At 39.5% G+C, this 20,026-nt stretch overlaps 1 protein-coding gene across 3 annotated transcripts in view; it reads left to right on the top strand.

Moving 5' to 3' along the window:
- Window positions 1-18,698, top strand: part of ZSWIM6 (zinc finger SWIM-type containing 6) — a 134,157-nt gene extending 115,459 nt beyond the window's left edge. For all 3 annotated transcript variants that reach the window (XM_065662650.1, XM_065662649.1, XM_065662651.1), the window contains 6 exons: window positions 94-354; window positions 3,487-3,622; window positions 8,454-8,611; window positions 9,141-9,304; window positions 13,761-13,842; window positions 16,090-18,698. In XM_065662650.1, coding sequence (XP_065518722.1) covers window positions 94-354; window positions 3,487-3,622; window positions 8,454-8,611; window positions 9,141-9,304; window positions 13,761-13,842; window positions 16,090-16,952 — 1,664 coding nt within the window. In that variant the 3' untranslated portion in view covers window positions 16,953-18,698. The remainder of the gene's footprint in view (window positions 1-93; window positions 355-3,486; window positions 3,623-8,453; window positions 8,612-9,140; window positions 9,305-13,760; window positions 13,843-16,089) is intronic.
- The last annotated feature ends 1,328 nt before the right edge of the window (window positions 18,699-20,026 follow it).

The following is a 20,026-nucleotide window of genomic DNA, read 5'->3' as shown; positions in this document are numbered from 1 at the left end:
TCCTGGTAAACCCAGGACAATGTAGCATTATAGGCAGATTATGGGTTGGAATGATTTGCTGATGTGTTTTTCTTTCTGTGTCACCCTTTACAGACCACATGGGGCAATGCAAATCTCTGGAGTACCACCACCTGCCTGCACACAAGTTATTTGAAGAGGGGGAATCTTATTTGACGCTGGCTGTGGAAGTAGCATTGATAGGGCTGGGACAGCAACGAATAATGCCAGATGGCTTGTATGCACAAGAGAAGGTTTGTCGAAATGAGGAGCAGCTCATTTCTAAGCTACAGGAAATTGAATTGGATGATACTCTGGTGAAGATTTTTCGAAAGCAAGCAGTCTTCCTTTTAGAAGGTAGCTCAATATAGATGCTAACTGCTTCTTTAAACTGTCTTCGCTTATACAAGCACACAGCTAGTATTCCCGTGGAAACTGCCTTATATACTTAGGTAGTTTTTTTGACACACAGCTCCCGCAAAATTTAGTTTCCAATCTCTTAATAAAAATCAAACACTCTTTAGATATCACGTAACTGTAAGAATTAGGACTCTATTGACCTATAAGCCTTTTGTTGGATGCTATGATCTCAGTATTGTGATTATACAACTCAGGCTCACACTCAGATGCAGACATCAGTTATCAGTAGTTCTCAGGTACCAAAATTGTTCCTTGTGTCATAAAAAAAGGGACTGTCAGCATTCTAAATGCATGAAGATCTGTACTTCTGTTCCAAAGTCAAAGGCTCAGAAAATTCGTAAGGTTGCTGGGACAGAAATGTAACAGTTTATTTGTGGCAGTTAGGAAAATTACTTGCTTTTGAAGTTTGTATCATACAACTGCTATGTAGTCAGATATCGAGGCTTAATACCTGGTCTGGTGACTGAATTTTGACTAAGACAATTCGTGTTTGGGAAGTAGCCCATGTGTTCCAATAAAATTTGTACAAAAAAGTCCATACTTTTGACTTAGTTTTTTAAAAAGGCTTGTAGCACTTAGGCCTCATGTTCAGAGAGTAATCTCATGAGCTCTGAGGTTGTCTTTCTGGTTTGGAGGTTTTTAAATAGAAGAAAAACTTTAGAGGAACCAATTATCCAAAGGCAGGGTCCAAGTTTTGAGTGCTTGCTCAAGGTACGCTGGGGAGTATGTTATTGCTCTAAGTAAGTTATGAAGACTACTACACAGGCAAGTTTTGTATCGTTTTTGTGAGACATTTGTCTTTTAAAACTTCCTCTTATTGGAAGGTGATTTGGACATTTGACACTGCCTAGAAGCCACACTATGGGGAGAGTTTCCTTTGTGGTGTGGCTATAGTGCTGCTTTATGGCATTTGGACATGCTGGATCCAGCTAGTAGCCACCATATAGTGATCCTATGACTTATAAAATCAATTTGCTGCATCAGTTTGCTGCATCTATTTGCTGGTCAGGATGCTATATGAGAAAAAGGCAGGATTTCTCTGAAGTGTTCTCTGATAGTTCTAGTTTACTGCTTTGATCACTGAAATTCTTTTTATGTTTTCTTAGAGTATTAAATAAGTGAGCATAGCAGGAACTCTGCTAATATAACTGTCTACAGAATTGCTGTGGTGAGCAGTATGCAATGATGGTCTTGTACTACAGTGTGCTGAGAAATCTGGCTTTCATGCAGTAATTTCTGTTTACTCCATTTTAGGCAGAAACTGCCAGCTCACATGGAAGAAAAACTGTGCAGTCATTGAATATGTTAATCATATCAATTGCATTTTTATAGTTAGTCCTGTAGTTATAATAAAGAAAGCTTAATCCAATATTAAGCTTATTTCTGTGCTGTTAAAGCAGATTAAAGCATGCTGTATGTAGCTGCCATTTGAATGCGTGGGGAAGCAGAACGTAAGACTGTTTTCCAAGAACTGTTCTAATTTTTTGCCTGACTGCTAAGTTAATGATGGAATATATTTTCATATAAATGCTTTGTCATGTATTCTTCATGTCCTAATTGAGTTTCTGATAAGACCACCAACCGGCAAGCATACATGAAATGGCTTCTTTCACTGAAGCAATGCCAGCCAGCTTTGAATGGCTTTCAACTTCATTTTAAATGATTGAGATACACTGTCACCTGCTAATTCTTCATTGACATTTCTTTTTGATCAGCCTCAGTCTTCAGAAGTGCCCAGCTATGGAGCTCAGAATTTTTTCATGCCTAGTGATTTTTATCTTTGTATGTTGTGCTAGGGCACTAGTCAGAAAAATGTTGATGAAGCAGCTTGGCTGTTTCTCCTCATCTGCTTCAGTGTAGTCTTGGCCATGTTAGTTCAAATTGCTTTGGGAACAGTTTAAATGACACATGACTTTGCAGCAAAGAAGTGTGCTCACAAGGTCATCCATCCATCCATCCATCCATCCATCCATCCATCCATCCATCCATCCATCCATCCATTCATCCATTCATCCAAGTGTGTTGAGGCAGATTCTCTGGAAGTAGTAGTAACTTCTAGGTTTACTGGCTGCTATCTGTGCAATAATAGTCCAATAATACTTAATATAAGATTCTTATTTTGTGTCTTGCAGCATCTACTGCCTGAACCTCTAGTTGCTGAAGTCAAAAGCTCACATTGTTTTCCTATTAACAGGAATAAAAATCTTAAGGTTGCAGGAAAAATGTAGTAATGGAATTCTTATGCACCATAAACATTCAGAACTTGGCAAGGAAAGAGTTGCATTTAGTGGTTTTGTTGTTGTCAGTCTTGATGCTGCTGCTGTGAAGTTGAAATACTTCACTGGCTGCACTGAGTGTGAGCAAAATCCATTGTTCCAACAGTGGATATAGCTTTCCTACAACAAATACAATTTTCAAGATCATGTGGCTATAATGGACTCACAAAACCAGCTTTGGTGCAAGATCTGACCTGTTCTTCTCTGGAGACCAAGTCCAGACTAAAAGGTTATATAAGTGCTTAATGTCAGGTGAAACATCAATAGGGGTTAGGTGCTGCTGTGGTGATTGGCCATGTAACTTCAATTAAAGGTACACATTTATTCACTGTAACCACTCTTTAGGTTTGGTGGGGTTTTTTTTTCTGGTAGATTTTTGATAAAGCAGTCATGCACCAACAGGATGCATAGGGATTCATGTGCACAATGTAGCTATGTGAAGGCAAGGCTAGGGTTATCAGTTTCTACTTTTGCATACTATAGGCTTGCTGAATGAGCCCCATGGAGCGCTGGAATCATTCTGTCATTTGTATGCACACTGGTATGCTTAGTACTATACATTTTGCAGTCTGTCTTCTTGTCTCAAAGAATATGGTATTTAATATACTTGTAATACACTGTATGTGATATATTTATAATATGTTTCGCAGAAATAGCAATATAAATTTTTGTACAGCAAACTCTACTCTGAATACCAATTGTAACTGAAGGTACAGTGAATATTTTTAAGGGTCTGTATGTTGGGTTTTTTAGCAGTACGTAAAGACAGACATTCTCTTGCTCTCTCCTGCAGCTGGACCATATAGTGGTTTAGGTGAAGTCACCCATCGAGAGAGCGTTCCAATGCACACATTTGCCAAGTATCTCTTCACCTCTCTCCTACCTCATGATGCTGAATTGGCATACAAAACTGCACTGAGAGCCATGCGGTACGTATTTGCGAGTCATTTAGAAGGAGCAAAGTAGCGGTTATGAAAGGGGAAAAAGCTTGTTAATCAAGATCTGGTCTTTTTTTCTAAAAGAACCATGCTTCCCTTTAAGGAGAAACTACTTTGGTTGTCATCTGTAAAAGCCGTTGATGTCTCTAGTAGCTACAGTCTAATCATTATAAATGTACAATTAGTGCTTATCTACAACCACAAAAAAGCATTCTTTGTTAGAAATCCTTCTAGAATCCTACTCTTGGGGCACATGGGTTTGTGTTAAACAATGGCAGCTTTAGCATGAGTGTTCTCTCACCCATGCAGTTGTGTATGTGTGTGTGATGGTATTGTCTGGGAAATGAGAAAGAGGCACTGCAGCAGCAGTCTCAGAATCATCTGCTGCTTAGTCTGTTCCGTAGGGCTATTTGTTCCACTGGCGGTCTTTACAAATTAACCCTCAGTGATAGATTTGAAACCTATCTTGAAACCTGTCTCGGTGGGGACCAAGACAGCATTCTTTTCTTGTGTTTCATAACGAAGCAGTTTTGTCCACATCTGGGTGAATGTTGGGGTTTATATAGAGTATGTCATCTGACAACAAAATGTCTGACTTGCATCCTGTTCATCTTCAGCAATCAGGAAGAAGATGATTCTCAGGGAGTGCTGTGTGTGCTAGCTTTATCTTGAGGAAGGCCAGAATGGTAATGGTGGCTAAGAAACTTCTTTTGAAAGAAGTTTCAAGAGCCTCAATGATCAGCAATAAAATTGTTGTCCATCTACAGTGCAGGGAAGAAACTGTTCCTGTCTGAATTGTGTGGTCACTGTCAAGAACCTTGTAGTTGATGGTTGACAAAGAATATCCACAATTGAATACTCAGAGCAATCAAGTTCCAGATAAAAAATAAGTGTTGGGTTTTGCTGGTCATTATTTTCAAGAATGGTTGCACAGTGATTGAAGGACACACTATCCACATAAGTAGTATTTAGCTTCATCAGAAAAGTTGTGTCCTAATGGTTTGAAGGTGCGGATTCTAAAGCTCGTTTCTCAAAAAAGAAAAAATAATAATTCTGTGATCAAAGGTATAAACAGGAGGGAAAGCTTAAGAAGAAAACATAACCACTGCCAGGTGAGGCTAAAAGTCTGCTTAGCCTGTCTTTTTATGCCTCCAAGAGTGTCTAGTAACAGATGTTAACGAAGAAATCTGAGAAATATGAAGACTGACCTGTCATACTTGCTGCTTATGATAAGCATTTTAGGAAATACGTCAAGAAGACAAAATGCATTACTGATAAACTATTGAAAACATTCAAATGTATGATCAGTAAGCTGTCTGGGCCATCAGAGTACGCTCCTCTTTATTTTATCACAAGTTGAGTGCATTAATAACCCTGGTCATATCAGATAGTAAAATAGTACAAAATGTGGTGAGGGGGGTTTTTGGTTGGTTGTTTCTTGGGGGCTTGGTTTTTGTTGGTTATTTGTTGGTTGTTTTATGGGGCTTATTTTTAGATGAAAAGGTTAATTTTATGAAGTAGACTGTGCCCTTGTATTTATTTTCAGTTACTACCTTTAAGTGTTCCTCAGAGATTGTGTGGAGTTTTCCTCCTGAAACTACTGAAAACATGATGCTGAAAGTAGGTTTCATGCTGGAGTAGGCATCCATCAGCAGCTTTGCACAGTGCACTGAATGCTTCAGTGAATGTGACAGCAGCATGCCATTCCTTTTGAACAAGGATTAGGGCTTTCCCCAGAAACCAGTCATAACTGAAAACTTCTTTTCTGGAAGTTTCCTTTCTCAACCGGAAAAACAAGCAAGACGCTGAAAGATCCAAATGTTGAAATCTCCGGTTAGTCATGGGCCGTTTCAGCTGTCTTTTTGTATGAAGCTGTCATCTCAGCCAATGAAGTTACTTTTCAAACAGACCACTATAAGAATGTCTGTTTATAAGATGTCTGTTTCCATCTCGTAAAGTTACAGGAGGCATCATAATTGGTGCTGTTCTCCAAGCCCTTTTGTCATCACTTCATAAGCCTGATGAGAATTCAGCGGTAGACAATAATCAGTCCTTCTGTATTTCGATATTTGGCGCTCTTCAGAAATGTGGATTGCTGTCTTGAATGGTGGTGATGGCAGATTTAGAAACCTTCTATTTGTCTGCATTCCTTAGCACTTTTCAAATTTTCCTGGAGAAGATTGATTTCTCTTTCTATTTGTACCAAAGTGATAGTTCAGTATATAAAGGAGTCCAAATACAAACCAAATGAAAAAGTTACTTAATACTATCTTGAGGGGGGGAAGAAGAAAGCAGACATGAAGGTTGAATGTCTGTCTCATAGTTGTGAGGTTGAATAAGTCAGAAGAGGGAAACTCAAGCATCTTTCTTCCATGGCAGGGAGGAAATGGCTAAAGGATAAGGACAAAAATCTCATGTGGAAATTAGTAAAGGTGCTGCATAGAAATCTGTGCACTTACTCATGCTTTTAGAGTGGAGCATATTTCTTTTGTCACTTCAACAGTTATTAAAGAAGTTAACTTCTCAAGACCCTTGCTGGTTGCTTTCCAGACCTCTTTAGTGTCAGTCCACACGAGTCAATGACCTGTGATGGCAGCACATAGTACTTTACTTCTCTGTATTCAGAATACATCTGTTGCTGTTCTGGTTTCTGAATCCTGTTTTAGTCTGTGGAACACTCAGTATGAAATCAGTGAAAGCTGAGACCATAAAACCCTTCATGCATACACCTCAGGTCTGCAAGGATAGTGTTGTGCTGTCCTTGATGGTCACTTCTGTCTACAGTTCTCTGCTTGCAGTTCTGAAATATACGGAACAGAGTCTTGGAGAATGTGGATCTGCAGTGACCTAGTTGACTGCTCACTTGGAATCAGAACATGAATGTTTGGCTTAGTTCGGCTGATATCTTGTTAAGCCTGGATTTCACCCAGGCTTTGGGAGCCAGACTTTAATGGTGATGTTTAATCACAAGGTAGCTTTGCTAAAACCTTTCTAAATTGTTGGTATTTGAAAGGGGAGGAGGGAGGAAGTGAGGAATGCTAAATCTGCTTGTACTTGTTCTGATGTTCCCTAATCTTGCCAAACTTGCATGAAAGCCACCAATTCACAACATTTCTTTTCACAGCAAAAGAATATAAAAGCTGGCAGTGAAATTTAAAGTGACAAAAGATTTCCCAAAAACAGCCTCTTTCTTTCATGCTTTTAGTCTATTTACTGTTACTCATAACCTAATAATCCCTTTTTGCATTAGGTAGTGAGATTTTTACTGTTTATTGAAGCCATCTAATAGTGCATCTCTCCCCCTACCATCTCTCTGTGCTTGGAAAAAAATCAGCTGAAGAGTTTATATGTATTTTATTTTTATGTATATAAAGCTATATAAATAAGTGTCTCAGTACACTCAATATAAAGAGATTTGACTCAATACAAATTGCAAGTGGAGTCTCTTTTTTCGTATTAGCATGCATTACATGTGTCTGAAAATGTTTATATAACCTGCTGATAGTTACTTATATCGTATGTTTTATTTATATGTGCCTTTTAGATACCCTCCCATATATTTACCTTTACTTTTCTCAGGGAATTCTTAAAGATACTCCCATATGCTTCAGGAACCTACAAAAAACTGATGGAACTTAAAAATACCTTACTGAGAAAAAAAGACGTGCATTTCCAGTTACTTGAAGAACTTAGATAATATTCATCAGAGTGCGAGCAATTGTAACTTACATTTAAATCAGCTTATTCCATAAGAAATATTCTATCATGGAAAGTCACAATGCATTGGATTTTCAGTAATCAGTAGTTACAGTTTTATTGACAGAGGAGATACAGTTTCCTTTTCCTGCACATGAAAGCTGATAGAACTCAGATGGTAGCTCTCATCAAGAACCTAAGCACTGGAAAAGCTTTTCTTCTGGGTGTTGCCTTATTTCATTTGATGTCTCATTAACGGGTTATATTTTGAAATTATGCTGAATTTGATTGAATAAAAATGCCTATTTTTGTACACTATTTTTTGCATTGGCATTTATATAGTATCTGGTATACTGGCTATATCTAATGTAACATTGGGTCTCTGTTGTGGGCTGTCACTTGTGTTGCAGTAGTCAACAGCAAACATTCATTTTAATTTTCTAAGTATGGGTTCTCTTTGGTGGGTAGGACTGTTGTAGATTCACACATACTCAAAGAAATTTTTGTTTCAGGATAAGGAAATAGAGGCTGAAAAGTAACTTCAAAGGAAATTATATCATTGATGTTTGGGGCTCTAACATCAGATTATGATGCATTATAAAATGTTGTTAGGCTGAAACTTAAAGGTTTCAAAGAGTACTCATAGTTGAACTGTAAAATGCCCTTTTTGGACATAAATTCACATCTGAATTTATTGCAAACTGAAAATCCAAATGATTTGTTGAATATTCCTCTCCCTTACTTTGAAGAAAAAATGTTCCAAATACTGAAAAATATTCACGTGTTCTCAGTACAGCAGAGAACTACCCTACTATCCTTCGTGAGGGCTGTGGTTCAGTGACAAAAAAGGCAGGGAGTATGCAGAATGCAGAAAGTCTCTGCTGCCTTGGTTAACAGGTGGGTTAATTGTCCTGTGAGTTGCTGCAGATGCCCACTGACATAGTCAGGTTTGGCAAATGGACTTTTAAGATTCCCTCAGAAGAGTTTTACCTTTTTTTTTTTTTTTGTAATAACCAAAAAGGCCCATTTTGTGAACAAGATTTAGTGTTGTTGCAGCTTTAGTTTTGCTCATGAGTAACCTAATGTAATAATGATTTAATGAAAGAGGCTTTTTTCCTTATTTCAGGTTGTTAGTATTGGAATCTACTGCTCCTTCAGGAGACATGTCCCGCCCGCACCATATTGCATCAGTTGTTCCAAACCGGTATCCCCGCTGGTTCACCCTAAGTCACATTGAATCCCAGCAGTGTGAACTGGCATCAACCATGCTAACAGCAGCCAAAGGTACATTGCTGTCAGTTACGTAGTCAACTAACTGTGTGCTTTTAATACTGCGTGGAGTAAACAGATCGTAAAACTTGTGTTTGGGAATCCAAATTGCAGTCTGACAGGAACTTGAAATGGATGCAACAGACTGAACTGGCTTAAACCTGCCACTTAATTTTCTAGCAAAGTAGTTTTAAAATGGCTATATGGCAGCCAGATGACCTTGATTTGAGGCTGATGAGACAGCTTTTTATTCTTCTGACATGACATAGACAGCAAGACCCAAGAGTGGACAAATCACTTCTAAAATTCACAAATCAGGATGACTTTTGGCCATGTACTGCGCTAACATCATCAGGCACTGGAGCAGTTTGTGCTGTCTTCTATCTTTTGTTCACATGTGATTTAATTGTGGAAGGTTTTTAAAAAAAAGTGTGTAAAGCTGAAACATTGTACTATTGCATAGCAACAGCAGTCTCAATTATAATGCATCTCTGGATGTTTTGGGAGCTTGTTCCATTTTGTTGACGGTGTTTATGCCTTGCAGGTGATGTTCGGAGACTGGAAACAGTGTTAGAATCCATCCAGAAAAACATCCACTCATCATCACACATTTTCAAACTTGCCCAGGATGCATTTAAAATAGCAACACTCATGGACAGCTTGCCAGACATCACTCTTCTGAAAGTTTCTCTGGAGTTGGGCCTTCAGGTATTTCCCTCATTCGTTATTATTACAGTAGAAGGAAGGAATTTGACAGTGTTGGTGGGTGTAGCTTTTAAGCACGGAGGATCATACCCTCTTCGGGATCTGTCTGGAGTTTTTAGATTCTGTTTTCTGTTACAAAGCTCAATGATGTGGTAAACACAGATGTTTACTACATCTGCATGCGGACGTATGCATCCCCTTTGTGTGCAGCCCCTTTGTGCTGTTCAGATGAGGGGAGCTGGGAGCAGCCGGCTGCAGGGCACTCTCCTGTTCAGGGGTGAGAGGGGACCAGTGCAATGGGCTCAAGGGTATGTGACTGGATAGAAAGCAAAATTATTCTGTTTGCCAGAAGTGCTGTGTATTTTCTGCATGGCCTTGAGGAGTTTCTTACCATTAATTCCTTCCTTTCCCCGAAATGAGATTTGGTAAGTGCTTGTTGAATTGATAGAAAATGCCAAGGTCAGCCATAATTACCTGTTTCTAAGGCAAATGGTGCTAAGAGAGAGAAAGATCCTGTCATGGTTTAAGCCCAGCCGGTAACTCAGAACCACGCGGCCGCTCGCTCACTCCCCCCAACCCTTACTGCCCCCACTCCCAGAGAGATGGGGAGGAGAATCGAAAAAATGTAACTTGACAGGTTGAGATAAGAAGAGTCGAGTAACTAAGGTATAACACAAACCACCGCTGCTACCACCAATGATAATAATAATAACGGAAATAACAAGAGAAGAGAGTACAACCGCTCACCACCCACCAACCTATACCCAGCCCAACCAAGCAGTGATCTGACCCTTCCGGATAACTGTCCCCAGTTTATACACTGGGCATGACGTGCTGTGGTATGGAATACCCCTTTTGCTAGTTTGGGTCAGGTGTCCTGTTTCTGCTCCCCCCCGGCTTCCCCTCCTCCCTGGCAGAGCATGAGACTCAGAAAGTCCTCGGTCAGAGTAAATGTTACTGAGCAGCAACTGAAAACATCGGTGTTATCAGCGCTGTTCCCAGGCTGAAAGTCAAAACCACAGCACTGCACCAGCTACTAAGAAGGAGAAAAATGACTCCTACTGCTGAACCCAGGACAGATCCTTATGATTGACCTGTGTGTCACCTCAGGCATTCACCAAGAAATCCTTCAGTGGTACCAGCACACTTTGGATATCATTGTATTCATGGATACTCCTTTGTGGTTGATGCTGTCGCCAGAATGTCTTCAATGAGATCTAGTTAGAGAAAGAAATACTACAAGCCCATAGTTTCTCTTGAGTCTCAGTATCTGGAACAAACTCGTGTAGAACTTGTCCACTGTTGTGTCCCAAGCTTTGAAGGTGCTTTAATAATCTTAAAGGTAGTTTGCTTTCCAGAAGGAAGATGCATAGCAGTTTTCTGGTAGTAACTCACAGGTGTGTAGATTTCTGCAGTGACACTTCTGCAAAACGTTAGTGTCAGCACCGTCTTGTAGCCTACAGATGCTTCCCCCTTCCTGCCCCTCTCCCTGACTTCATGGCAATTAGATTGTCTGTATTCGCTGTCTAGTATCTCACTATTTACACATTTATGTGCTCTAGAAAACTCTCCCCACATGTGGTAACCTAAACAGCAGTGTCCTTACAGGTATATTGTTCTGCCACAGCCAGAGCAAGGACAAGTTGGCCTGGTTGGGTGGAGAGGATGATACCAACAATTTTACAACTCTGTAACTGTGATCTCTGTGACAGAAGAACCTCTTACATTGTTCCAGATTTGGGAGCAGTCCTAGGTTCTTTCTCCGTATTTCCAGTGGCAGCATGTGTTCTGTGATTCAGCAGGAGGAAGGCTTTTGAACTGGCTGTGTAAAGAGGTCATCAGCAAGGCCAAAGGGGCACAAAGCATCTGGGTTATATTCTGTTCTTCAGAACCTTGCTAGCACAGATGCTGTAACATGAGCAGGTACAGGAGAGGTTCTTTTCATCTGTTTGCTTGTTGTATGCTGTGTCAGTGCAAGTAGTTATTACTGCACATGTGCAAACAGGTACTGCTTGTGGGACTGGTGTATTTGGCAAGTGGTGTCCTTTGCACCATGAAGCCTGTGAGTGAATAAGTAAACCTTCTTCCAAGGTGCATAATGAAGAGGTTTTGCATTGGAGTGGAAGCTAATGGTTGGTTGTCCATTTCTTCTGTCTCTTATGAGGGTGAGATCTCCTGTTCGTTTGTAAAAAATTCTATAAAGATCCATCAAGACAGAGGCACAGTTACTCTGTGTAGAAGAGGGCTTAGTTTTCAGATAAGCGGTGCAATTCACAGGAGCCTCTTGTCGTTACAGACTTCCTGACTGGCTGAGAAGTTCTCTTCAACTGATATCATAGATCTATCTTGATAGATGTGCAACTCCCTTTTAGGAAGAAGTAGCTCTAGAATATATTCAGCAAAAGTGAAACAGTTCTTCAGCAACTTGTGCTACAGTATAAATTAACTTCAGATCCTCCACAGTCAGGACATCAATACATGCTTTATTTGAAATCTTTGGGGGTTTTATCAGTAAAGTGTCCCTGTCTTGCTGTTCTCAGCTTATCAGGTTAATCAAATGAAAGGAACCTAATTCCAGAATAGTTTGTCAAGAAACCTTCCTGTGTCAAGAAATTAGATATGGTGTTGGGTTTTGCTTCCAAGTTAAGACTGTCTGCACTGGAATGACTGTTACGGCAACGCTACATGTGCTGAAAGTTCTTATAACTGCTGATCCTTCTACAGAGCATCACAGTGAGGAAAGTCATCAGAGAAGACTTTCAGAGAAGTCATCATTCACACCATTGTTTGGTTTTGGTTTTTACCTTTTTCCTCCCTCACCAGTAGCAGAATTCAGACCATAACCCTGTATTTTCTCTTGGATTCACTCTACATGTAGGAAGCTGAAAATTCGTCATGGATATTGGAGGAGTGCTAGCCTTCAATATGGGTGTGCATTCATATAGGAAGTCACCTAGACTCCTTACCTTTGATGGACGTAATGGGACAGATAGTTACTCTCCAAAGCATTTTAACTTGGGGCTACCTGTTTTTCTTCCAGAAGGACTTCAAGCAAAGGCTAGTTCCATTATTTACCTTAGCCATATTTTCACAGTTTAAAGTGTGTTGGGCTGCTCCTTGCAGATCAGTTTTCTTCCTTTCAAAATGCTGTTCTCTAATCTAGCACTTAGATTAGTGTTTAGTTAAAATGATACCCCAGTGTCTGCGGCCAACAAAGCTGGCCTTGTCATGTGACTTTGGGTGAGGTGTACAACCAGGATCTCAATGTGGGAATTTTTGGAGGCCAGCTTGGAACCAGTCATGGTTGCTTATAACCAGACTTCTTAAAGATCATCTGTGCATTTGTGCTGCTCAGCAACTTTGTCATCTTCTTAATTACCCTATCTACAGCATAGGATGGAAGGACTTGGCAAGAGTGACATATGTGAGAGGGCTACATGCCACTTCGAAGTAACTTTAGGATTGAGAGGGGATATGTGTTGAGAACCCTCTTACAAATGCTGCTGACTCTAAGCTGTTTTGTGAGTGCGTTTGTTGAGTTTAATGTGTAAAGATCGTGGCTGAGAGCTCTAGGATTGACCTGTTATGCTGTTTATTTAAATGCTGCAAATGGTAATACCATAGTATGATCACTGATATTTTAAGGGAAAAACTACTTGCTTTCTGCATCTAGGTGTCTGTGGGATATGTCCAGGTAGCTTTACATGCATTTTCCACGCAGTGTTTGTTTTTCTGAATAAACAAATCTTCCCACATTTGAAGAAACTGTATAGGCAATAACCACAAGTGATGTAAAATATGGGCACTACAATCAAAGTCCTTTTTCTATGATTCTCATGGTTGTACAATAGAATTTCTTTGCAGGGACTCCTTGTTCAGAGAGAGAAATCACTGTGGAGGACTTCTTAATACTACCTAGATGTACCTTCAATTGTGTATATACATCTTTGCTGAATAAGCAGCCAGTCAAACCACAGTACTCTAACTCCTGTCTGTACTGTTGAAGTCAATGAAAAGAAATGCAGATGAAGGAAAAATTAAAGGGGTTACTTTGCCCAGAAAGAGTTGAGCGTTGAGCACACTTTCCCACTTGAAAGACTTGTGCATAGAGGGAGTAGACATGATATAATTTAATTTGAGTAATCATTAGGACTTTTATTGTTGGATTGAGTCTCTGTTATGGGGTGGGTTTTTTTTCTTGACCACATAAGTGGTGTCTCCTGTAGCCTCAAAGGATCTGCAGTTGGAATTACTCTCTGCATGCTGTTTTAAGTTAACTGAGCAGTGTTTTTCAAATCTTTTGACATACCTGCTAAAGAAGAGGTAACAGAGTAGGGAGCACAAGAGGCTGACGTTTTGAACCTTAGTGTATTCGAGTAACTTAAAATCCCTAATTGTTGGTATATTGTTTTGGTTTGCAATAGGATTAATTTGTATTTTGTTTGTGTTGCTTTGATAGGTGATGCGGATGACACTGTCCACACTTAATTGGCGACGGCGGGAAATGGTGAGGTGGCTGGTAACATGTGCAACAGAAGTAGGTATGTTCTGAGGTGCTTCTCTTGTCAGCTAATCTTAGAGGGCTTGATTTGCTTGCCAACACCCAGGTTCTGCATATGCCTTCCACTTTCTGTTCATCTATAAAATTCCTTTGGTGGAAGACATTATGGCAGTGATGAGTGTTTTTTTTTAGGCACAGACCAACTGAGACAGTAAGCAGTGTAGCTTCTTTAATCCTGCAAGATGGGGTTGTGCATAGCCTTTGGGAAATACCCCAGATTTTCTCTTGTTCTCTCCATGATTGCCTTTGAAAGGCAAGTTGAGAGAGCTATCTGGTCAGCTGTGGGAATAGAAACCAGAAAACAGATGAATGAAATGCTGAGGATGCCTCCTACCATGTGGATCTCATGAAGAGGTTCTCATTCTTAGGGGCTGGGTTTTTTTAAGCCCCTGAGTAAATCTGAGGTTTTAAGTGTAATGCATCTTTATTATGTGGCTATGATACTGTGCAGGGCTCGTCTGCCCTGTAAAGCTAACCAAATACCAATGATATACCCATTTTTAACCACATAAGGTGAAAATAAGGTGGGAGGAAAAGCAGTCTTACAGGATAGCAGTGGGAGAGCAGTGCACTCAGAAGGATGTTCTGTTCATTTCTGGGCTTTGCTCTAGATTTCCTGTGTCTTGATGAGGCATCCCTTAGCTTCTGTATTTACCATCTGCAAGATGAGGATATAGGATCTGAAGATGAGTGCATTAAAAATTGTAGCTGTAAAAAATAAAATAAATGAATGAGCAGTTGTGGAAATGGAGACAATATAAGTACTTACAATAAGGAAGCAGTTTTAATTGTCACGGTATTTCAGAAAAGCAAGTTTCCCTGCTGTATTTATTCCTTTTTCATACATCTGATTGATTGGATTTTATCACATAATGCTTCTTGAGTTTCAGAACTTCAGAGGATTGCTGCTGCTTATTCCTGGGGTTATTTATTCTTTTTGTTATGCTTAACTGGGAAATTAATGTTTTCAATAGCATGGGAAAATACAGCTTGCCTTTGTATGGCCTCAGCCAGAAAGTTGTTTGTGTCTGCAAAACTTCATGCAATGCGCTTGTTTTATTCTTTTATATCTTTGCTAAGATAATGATTGCTGAGGCTGCCTTACAGATATTAGTGCCCGGGTATTATTTTGTGTAGCTGCCTATTGACAAATAAAATAGTGGTTATAATACTGCTTTAAATTAGTTTACATATTCTAATAGGAGTATCCCATAAAGAACCTTATAATGTTATGCAAAATACTCTTGAGACTCAATCAAGTTGGTAAAGCAAGGAATCTCTTTATTTACATGAAGATCTGCTGTTCTTTGGCTATGCTGACTTTTATTGCACGTGAGTGAAGGTGTGCATGGGAAGCGCCAGAGTCCTACAGAGAAAATGAGGACCTCTGGGTGTGGTTTAGGTGTGCTCACAGTTGTGTGTAAACTGCCTCTAGCAATAACAAGGCACTCTAGTTGGCTATAAGGTTCAATTTATGAAACCCATTATCACGGTTTCCCTCTTCCAGCCCCTGCCAAACACACATACAAACATACACTGTGCGTAAAGTGATACTAAGGAAAACACCTATTTCAGGTAATATTCAGTAGTTCATATTGCTCCAAGTATTTATCTAATAAGGATCTTGATGTTCAGGGGCATTTGAATTTGACAGAAGATGTATCTCAAAAGCCTGTTAGGAGGAGGTGGGGGTTAGGATGTTTGGGTATTTTAAGGTGTGCTTAGCGTGTTCCATTAAGGTGTGCCATGGTGTTCTGTTAAGAAAGCCATTTAGCATACCTGGAGATTCTTTTGCTTACGTGCTGTGCCTTGAGGTTCACAGTAAGAAAATAAGTTAAAATCAGCTTTCAAAAGTATTCAGTGTTGAGGGCTCCTTTTGAGTGATGAGACCAAATGAGCCAGAATTTGTTACTCAGATTGTCTTCAATAACAGGTAAAACAGCTCGGTTGTTGCACCAGGAGATTAAAGCTGATAATGCAGGCTTTTTATTTGTTTATTTATTCTTTTATTCTCTGTATTTTAGTAATTGCTGCAGAGTTTGCACTGTAGCCTTTGTTTTAATGTCCTTTTTCAACTGTACTATCTGGTTTAGCAATTTTTGCTGAAGCACATCCTCTTGGATGTAGTGGCAACCTCTTAGACGCTGCTGCAGATGCAGTCTCTTGCTAAACATCGATATGTGCCAGATTTTATCAGTTTTGCCTAATCCTTCCTTTCTTTCCTTAGGTGTTTATGCACTGGATAGTATCATGCAAAACTGGTTTACACTTTTCACTCCAACAGAAGCCACTAGTATTGTTGCTACAACAGTGATGTCCAACAGCACCATTGTCCGTCTACATCTGGACTGCCATCAGCAGGAGAAGCTGGCCGGCAGTGCTAGGACGCTTGCTCTACAGTGTGCCATGAAGGATCCTCAGAATTGTGCTCTCTCTGCACTGACCTTATGTGAAAAAGATCACATAGCTTTTGAGACTGCGTACCAAATTGTTCTAGATGCTGCTACAACAGGCATGAGCTACTCGCAGCTTTTTACTATAGCACGATACATGGAGCACCGGGGTTACCCTATGCGGGCCTACAAGCTGGCCACTTTGGCCATGACACATCTCAACCTGAGTTACAATCAGGACACACACCCTGCCATTAATGACGTTCTGTGGGCATGTGCACTCAGCCACTCCCTTGGGAAAAATGAGCTAGCAGCTATAATACCTCTAGTGGTCAAAAGTGTCAAATGTGCAACAGTACTGTCAGACATTCTGCGTAGATGTACTTTGACCACTCCTGGCATGGTGGGACTTCATGGAAGGAGGAACTCTGGAAAGCTCATGTCACTGGACAAAGCCCCTTTACGGCAACTCTTGGATGCCACGATTGGAGCCTACATTAATACTACTCATTCACGTCTCACTCACATCAGCCCACGACACTATAGTGAGTTTATAGAGTTCCTCAGCAAGGCCCGAGAGACCTTCTTAATGGCTCATGATGGTCACATCCAGTTTACACAGTTTATTGACAACCTAAAACAAATCTACAAAGGCAAAAAGAAACTGATGATGCTGGTTCGTGAGCGGTTTGGTTGACAAAAATATGTGAATGGGGATAAGGGGATGGGAGGGGTGGTTTGTTTTTACTTGAGCCTGCCTTTGTATCCTTTTTAACTTAAAGAAACAGAGCCACACCGGTATTATATGTGTATAGTTATATTGAGTTTGCAGACTAAACTGTCATGTTGTGAAAGTTTGTGTGTTTAATTTTTATTTTTTTTTTCCTTTTTCCTGTTTTGTATGAGAGAGAGGTTAAAAAAGGTTTGGTTTACACTGAGTATATGTTGTCAAGTGGCAAAAGCCCACATCGCTCTCCTGTTCTTTCTGTATACGTTCACAGCCTCAAAAACAAACATATATTGTAATGGCTTTAAAAACCAAACAAAACACCTCCATCCTGTGATAAGTACCTCGAATGGATTCAGCTTTACTCCTTTGTAACTCATCCTTACATTTCAGCATATTTAAACAAAACAACAAATGAAATACTAATAGTTAAAAGGCTGACCACGTGGCTTTGCAGTGCTGTTCATCCAGAAGCATGGCACACAATGCTTGTGCATGTGGAAACTTAGCGACTGTCAACATACATTCTCAGGGATTTATCAAAAAAATTAAAAAAAGAATGAGAGCATTTATTGTACTGTATATATATTATAGTATATGTCTGAATATTGAAAAATATAACATTAACTAATTTATAAAAAAAAATCTATGTAATGCAAAATACTTGAAGCTGCAGTAGCTTGGTTTTAAACAAAAAAGAAAACCTATCAGAAGGACTAAAGTGCGCCTTGCTTCAGGGTTGGCTCAGGTGGTGAACTATATGCTGGGCATCTATGCAGAGCCACCTTTTGGATTGCATGGTTGGACTGATACCTAATGGGGAAATTTTATATATATATATTTATACAACTTGTGTATACATATATATGTATACACACATACACACATGCTTGTAACAGGCACTATAGTAAAGAGGGACAACAAAACATACACAGCCAGAGCAGCAAGCCTTAGCATTAAGAATACAGTATGCCAGAACTGGGGTTTGTGCCTCCTAGCCTAGAAGACTTAAAGAAATATCCTTTTTGACACAAAACGCAAAATGTTTTCCAAAATGATTGACCTGATACATTACGCCTTTGCAGTGAGCTAATAATAAGCTAACCTTTGTGCACAAATAACATATATATATATTATATATATATATTCTGCATAGGTATTTTGACTTTGTGCAGGACAGAAAGTTGTGTAGGTATGACTGTTCTACTTTTCAGTTTGTTTTTTTAATATATTTTATTTTCTCTAGAATTACTCAAACAAAAGCAGCCTTCTATCTTGCCTTGTCTTAATGCTTTAAAATAACCAAACTGGAGATCTAACTACCAAACTGTTCATTATATTATTAAATACCAACTTTGGTTACAGTATAGTGTCTTTACTTTAGCTGATGGTTCTGTATCCTTGTGCTTTTTAAAGCAGTTTTTATGTTTTGGTGCAAAAGTTGTCCAGTGTCTCTTGTTCCCTTCATTAGAGAACATGCTAGAGGTATGTTTGTAGGTATTTTTGTTTAGAAAAACTATTTCATGCTCTCCATTTTATTTATTATAATAGGTAAAAAGGTTGTACTTCATCACCCATGTAAACATGCTCATGAAGTTGAAAGTAATTAAGATTTGATACACTGATATCAATTTATTTATGTAACTAAATCACTGTTTTATAAACTTGTTAATGATCAACAATTTTTTTGTTTTGATTAAAATTAGTTTTTTGAAAGTTGATTCTATCTCCTTTATGGTGTCTGTTTCTCAAGTTGGATTGTGTATGGGTAGTTCATACACCTAGCTTGCAACCTTGGTACATTATGGTGGTAAGCAGTATGACCACCAAGCCAAGGGAAGAAATGTCCTGTTCCTCAAACATCTGCTCATAAATGGCAATGTTCACAGCTGCTGGTGGAAGAAGACTGGTGCATCAGAGGAGAGAACAAATGCTGTCTGTGACTGAAGATGTGTGGTCTGTACAATGAACAGTAAGGCTTGACATACTGCCCTGGTAGGATGGTAGAGCGCAGAGGTATGTTCCCACTCAGTGGATTTTTTGGCGCCCGTGAGAATTGAGATGTACTGCGAATATATGGAAGGACAGTTCTTGTTATTCTTGGGTTGGCTTTTCAAGTATTTTCACTCAACCCAGCACAGAGATGTTGCTCACCAGCTCACAGCCAACATCTCTGCTTTTTTGGGGCACTTGCTCTGTAGAAGTTATGTGAGTTTTTTAGCCCTCGGTGAAGAATGGGACGCAGCATGGTTGAACATGGAAGCTTTCTGGTTTACCAGCATCTTTATCGTCTTAGGAATGTTACACGATGTCATGTGCGACATCATGATCTGAACACTTAATATTTTTTTTTTTTTGGTATCCAGCTGAAAACAGAATTACCGTGTGACAAGCAGCTATCAGAGATGGCAGTGTTACCATGAGTTTTGATAGCAAGGCTTGTGTCCCTGGAAGATTACAGAGGAAAAGATATGAATCTCATACAACTTGTAATGTAAATAATGAGTCCATCATGCCTTGCTAACAGCTGAGTTGTCCTCACCTAATAGTTCTAACTGTAGCATCTGTGAGTTCTATCCCTTCCAAGTACTAAATCCACATTACATTTGTGCCTTATTGTTTTATCCTAGATGAATTTTTTGCATCAGACAGTAAGGAACAAACCATATTTACAGAACTTCAGACTGTAATACGGTTTACATGGTTGGTTGGTTGGTTTGGGTTTCATCCCTCTTACGAATAATTCAGTGATAAGGAACGATACAGACTGCAGAATTAAAACCTATTTGAAGACCAGGCTTTAGAATTAAATGCAGTCCTGATGGTTGCCACCTGGGTTTGAGGAGCACAATGGTTTATTCTTTCAGAACTCATGGACATTCATTTGGCTTGTTTTCATGACTGTAAAATCTCTTGTGTTCAGTGGGGCTGGGCAGTGCAGTTCACACGTACCATGTTGAAAGTTCTCAAGGACCAACAGAGGCTTAGCCAGTCTCTCTGGAGAAACATACCTAGATATGTACTGCTTTTCTTTTGTGGAGGTA

Source organism: Lathamus discolor, chromosome Z (assembly GCF_037157495.1).
Source record: "Lathamus discolor isolate bLatDis1 chromosome Z, bLatDis1.hap1, whole genome shotgun sequence".
NCBI lineage: Eukaryota > Metazoa > Chordata > Aves > Psittaciformes > Psittacidae > Lathamus > Lathamus discolor.
The sequence above is the reverse complement of the archived record's forward strand: the minus strand, read 5'-3'. Positions and strand labels throughout refer to the sequence as shown.